Source organism: Laccaria bicolor, genomic scaffold (genome assembly GCF_000143565.1).
Source record: "Laccaria bicolor S238N-H82 LACBIscaffold_14 genomic scaffold, whole genome shotgun sequence".
In the NCBI taxonomy this organism is placed as follows: Eukaryota; Fungi; Basidiomycota; class Agaricomycetes; order Agaricales; family Hydnangiaceae; genus Laccaria; species Laccaria bicolor.
Genome location: NW_001889885.1, coordinates 890,425 through 895,888, shown reverse-complemented (window position 1 = coordinate 895,888; position 5,464 = coordinate 890,425). Strand labels below are relative to the sequence as shown.

The window sequence follows — 5,464 nt, the reverse complement described above, 5'->3', positions numbered from 1 at the left end:
TTTCTAATGTATAAAGCGGACACTACAAAGTGTTGCAATGGAAAAAAGCGGACACTAAAAAGTGTTGTAATAAAAAATCGGACACTACACAATTTTCTAATGAATAAAGCGGACACTACATAATTTTCTAATGAATAAAGCGGACACTACAAAGTGTTGTAATGAAAAAAGCGGACACTAAAAGTGTTCTAATGAAAAAATCGGGCACTACAAAATTTTCTAATCAATAAAGCGGACACTACAAAGTGTTGTAATGAAAAAAGTGGACACTACACAATTTTCTAATCAATAAAGCGGACACTACAAAGTGTTGTAATGAAAAAAGCAGACACTACAAACCACAGTGATATTATGTAATGACTTTCCCAATTGGGAAATATGTGAACATCGTAATTAACATTGACAACACCCTGCTAGCCATTAAGTCTTCTGGCCCAAAAAGCGTGGGAAATAATTCCGCACCCAAATGTGCACTGTGCCTGACATCAGGTGTGTCAGAAAAAAGTGTAATGCTTTACTTAATTAGGAAATGGCCCAATTAGGAAATAGTGCACACATCATCATTAACAATGACCACACCATGCTAGCCATTAACTCTTCTGGCCCAAAAAGCATGGGAAACAGTTCCCAACCTAAATGTGCACTGTGCCTGACATCAGGTCTGTCAGAAAAAAGTGTAACACTTTTCCCAATTAGGAAGTCGCCCAATTCGGAAATAGTGCGCACATCATCATTAAGAATGACCACACCATGCTAGCCATTAATTCTTCTGGCCCAAAAAGCATGGGAAACAGTTCCCAACCTAAATGTGCACTGTGCCTGACATCAGGTTTGTCAGAAAAAAGTGTAACACTTTTCCCAATTAGGAAATGGCCCAATTAGGAAATAGTGCACACATCAATGCATATACTACACATGGGTCAAACCCATTGGTAAATGTCTGTCAACAAACATCCCAATGAGGGTATTCTGCCTACAAAATAATAGGTAAATCCCCTATCCCCTATATTAAAAAAATCCCAAGTTTTTCTTTTAAATATAGGACCCCAGACACCCCTTGTGGCTGAAAATATATATCCTTAGTCAACCCTAGCTGCAAAATATATCCCAAGTCCATCCCAGACAAGAAATATATTTCTACATTGTGACAGTCACAATTCAGGGTCCAGGCATAAGAAATATATTTGGAGTCCATTCCAGTGAGGAAATATATTTTGGGGTGTGTGACACACTAGAAATATATTTAGTGTGACATTGGACAACAAAATATATTTAGGTAAAAGTGGAAATATACAAGCCCAGAATATATACAATATAGATATACACCCTGACATTTAGTCCCGTAGTATTCATGGAGTTTGCAAGACTAATAGTCAGTTGTCAGTGGGTGACTGAAGTGGGCATGACATTGAAGGGTTTGCATTCTTTGACATCTCACTGTAGGCTATATATCTGATCTTCATGATCAATTGTCAGTATGTAACCCTTTCCCATAGTCGGTCTTGACTATCATTCTCTGCTTGCCTGTCCTCTCCTGTGGTCAGCCTCAACTGTACTAAGACTGAAGGATGGAGGGCTGTTTGTTCAAAGTCAACCATATACCATGTACCTAGATAAAGCCAAGAACATTACAAAATATCAGAAAAGCAGAGACTGCAAATTTTGTAGTCTTTAAAAGCTGACACTAGACTTTTCCATCAGAAAGAGCAAAGACTACAAACTTTTCTAATAGAAAAAGCGGAGACTACAAAACCTTTCTAGTAAAAAAAACAGAAACTACACACTTTTCTAATAGAAAAAGCGCAGACTACAAACTTTTCTAAAGAAAAAAGCAGAGACTATAAAATTTGTAGTGTTAGAAAGCAGAGACTACAAAGTTTTCTGACAGAAAAAAGAGGAGACTACAATTTTTTTGTAGTCTTGCTTGTGTGGAAGCTATTGGTAAATATATGTAAACAAACTCCGAAATGAGCATCTGCAGTTCATTTTGAGTTTTTCTGTCTTCCCTAGTATAATATAACACACACTAGATATATATTATAGTTATTGTAATGTTTAAGTATGCATTCCAGAGATTCCCTCATGAAAAACGAGATGGATGGAGAATGGATGATGATTTGTTATTACAAGTGGTTTTCAACACAGACAAATAAGAGGCTACAGCCGAAAGTCCAGGCATGATGGTCTTTCACGTGCGCTTCTCAATGTTATGCCAATGTCACAACATGTGACGTGGCTTCTCTCTTCAACCCACGACCACGACCACACGCCAAATACAAACCACGACGCCAACCAGATGCCAATTACCACCATCAGCAAACATACCAACCACACCGCCAGCCACTACCATGAACAAATGCCCAGCACCACCGTTGGACGGAAACGATGGCCCACCACCCCGTCAATGAATGCCCATCACTGCTGTCAACAAACGGCGACAATCGCCCACGACCCATCACCAACGAACGGCGCGAGGCCTATGAACGGATGCAGGCGACAACGAGCCGAGGTGAGCAACTCACCTCAACCTCACCCACTCACATCTGTAACACAGAAGCCAGGTGCCACGTCACCGACAGTGACGTGGCAACCAAACGACAAACGATGAATTTCAATTCGTCGTTTGTCATACCTGTTTGTTCTAGAACACCATGGTAAGCACCCCCATCCTACCTTCTTCCCAACCCACCTCGCTGAGAGACAGGACACGGGACGACGACAGACGTGGAATGACAATGCAACCAGTACACGCAACACCGACGTGACGACAATGCACACCACACGCGGCACCACGACCCATGGATGGCAACAAGGTTCACCACTATGCACCCAGCCTGGACACAGCACCGGACAACATGGAATGCACCCAGGACATGCAACGCCAACATGACCTTCCTTTCAACATCCCTTCCTTCCCTTTAACATCCCCCATCCCTTCTACCTCCCTATTCCCTTTGAAACACTTATGGTAAATAAGTTTTATGTAGCTATCAAATACACACCAAATTGATTTGGTCAGAGTGGACTGTTGTAAGGAACTCACAGGAATAAGTTGTCATCTGGCACAGCTGAACTAACTTAGCAGAAATCCTGCAAAGCTATGGTATGACCATGGTATGGTATGACTGGTATGGTATGGTATGATATGATTGGTATGGCATGGTATGACCATGGTATGGTATGACAGGTATGGTATGGTATGACTGGTATGGCGTGGTATGACCATGGTATGGTATGATGGTATGGCATGGTATGACTGGTATGGTATGGTATGTATGGTATGCTGTGGATACCATAACATATGGTATTAGTGTTCTTGCATTTTTTAGCTGATTCTCTTTTGTTTGGTCTATATAGAGCACAATTATTGACTAGAGGTTGACTTTGTCAACAAACACCTCACTTCTGTATTTTAAATACATTAGTAAGGGTTCTTAGTACACCCTCAGCTTCACCCAACAAAAAACTTACAAAATGCATTAATTGAAATTGTTCTACATTTTGGCTGTTCCCATCACCCACTGTTTATCTTAAGTTATCAGAATCTTTTCCTTTTATTTTTTTGTTCTTTCATAGCTTGTCAAAGGGCCACTGCTTGTCACCTGGCAACTCCTCGCAGGGGTGGGGGGTAGGGTGTTTAGCCCATGTTTGCAGAAGAGTGGAGTGTTTGGTCCAATATGAACAATATGACCTCCAGAATGTCTTATTATTTGTGCCATGTTTGCGGAAGAGTGAGATGTTTGTTCCAATCTTGAAAAATATGACATCCAGGAAGCCGTATTATTTGCGCCATGTTTGCAGAAGAGTGATATGTTTGGTCTCAACATTTGCTTAGAAATATGAAGCTGAGAGACCTAGCTAAAGTGAGGAGATTGGATTTTATGTTCTTGAAGTCTCCAGATTGATAGGAAGTAGATCTAAATTATTGGAAGAAGACCTTGAAAATGTATCAAGTTTTCATTGAGCCATTCATGCTTAGCTGATGGCCAAGTCGCACACCAAATTGCATGCTCTTAAAATTAATTGTATGTGGAGTGGTACTTAATGTAGTTGATTATCAAAGTGCATATTCTAGTCCAACCTGTTGGATAATAATCTAGCTCAAGTCCATGTGTTTGAAATGGATGGTATAATGTAGTGTTCAGGACTGATAGATAATACACACAATTTCTTATTTTCTTTGCTTCTCAAATACCACATCACCACAATGGATGCAGTATTATGCATGCCAAAATCTGGGATCAAGCTCAATTGAACTGATTTTCAAAGGATTAAGTTTACTATATTGCCTCCTTTTGTAGCTTAATATCTCAGCAAAAACCTGAAGAACCCTGCCACAAAAAATGGCACCCAATGGACCAGTATTGCAGCCTGCAGAAATAATTTATATATTTTGAAAAAGGACCCCAGACACCCTTTGTCAGCTTTGGTATGATGGTATGGTATGGTATGAGATCATTTGGTATGGTATGAGATGACATGGTATGGTATGGTAACATGGTATTGGTATGAGTGGGATATGGTATGGGTTTTCCATTCCATGGTACCATGGTATTGGTATCAAGCTCATATACCACCCCGGAATGGGTACCCTCAAGGTACCCTAAATCAAGGAATTGATGTACCTCATAGGTACCCTAAAATGGGTGACTGAAGTGGCTTGAGCTCAAGAAATTCGTGACCTATCTCAATGCCTGAAGGAATGGCTGATGATTGTCTTACCCAATATTCTGTGCATCTGCACTTTGAGCTTGAGGATGGTGATGGGAGTTTATTGACCAATTTCTCAACCAGATAATTGGCTTTGGTATGACACCTGAGGTTATAACAGAATTGATTTGGCATGAACCTTGTGGGATGGATGGATTTTTTTGTTGCATTGAAGGACACCGATGTAAATAGAACTCAGGGCCCACCTAAAATGGAAATAGATACCTAATTAGGATGGGAGGGGAGGGGGGGGACAGTCAAATTTGACCTTAAATGAAAAATACAATGTCATGTACTAAACAAATTTTTTACATACCCCTTGGGCTGAATCAAATTATATTTGACTACTTTAAACAGTACATGTGGTAGGATTAGAACCTGAGTATAGTACAAGGGGGGGGAACAATAAAAAGCCCTCTGCAACATGTCAAGTCCATTCAAATGCTCCAACAACACATCAACACCCTCGAGTGGCCCATTACCAGATCCAACTTCCATCGAATTCTCTGCACCTGAGCCTGAGTCGTTGCCACCCCAATTTGCACAGGAAATGGGGGGGTGAAGAGAGGTTTTTGATGAATGTGCCACCTGAGTTTGAGCAGGAGGCATTGTTGGATTAGGAGCTGCGGCCGCCACATTTTGGTGGTGGTGATGGTGGGACCTGCAGCTAAAGAGCATCGTCAGTAAACCTGATGCCAGCTTAACTCTTTGTTGAGTCCCTGTCATGTTTTCATGTAATGGATGGAAGTCAGAA

The 5,464-nt window shown here is 40.8% G+C and overlaps 1 protein-coding gene across 1 annotated transcript; it reads left to right on the top strand.

Moving 5' to 3' along the window:
• Positions 1-356: 356 nt before the first annotated feature.
• On the top strand, positions 357-3,375 carry LACBIDRAFT_327982 (uncharacterized protein; the record flags this gene model as incomplete). The annotated part of the gene is made up of 14 exons (XM_001881957.1): positions 357-489; positions 543-659; positions 758-829; positions 1,152-1,219; positions 1,248-1,276; positions 1,339-1,372; positions 1,444-1,471; positions 1,497-1,539; positions 1,919-1,941; positions 2,044-2,059; positions 2,146-2,509; positions 2,646-2,654; positions 3,188-3,232; positions 3,358-3,375. 14 exons carry the CDS (start codon positions 357-359, stop codon positions 3,373-3,375), a joined length of 999 nt encoding a protein of 332 aa, XP_001881992.1.
• Positions 3,376-5,464: the final 2,089 nt, after the last annotated feature.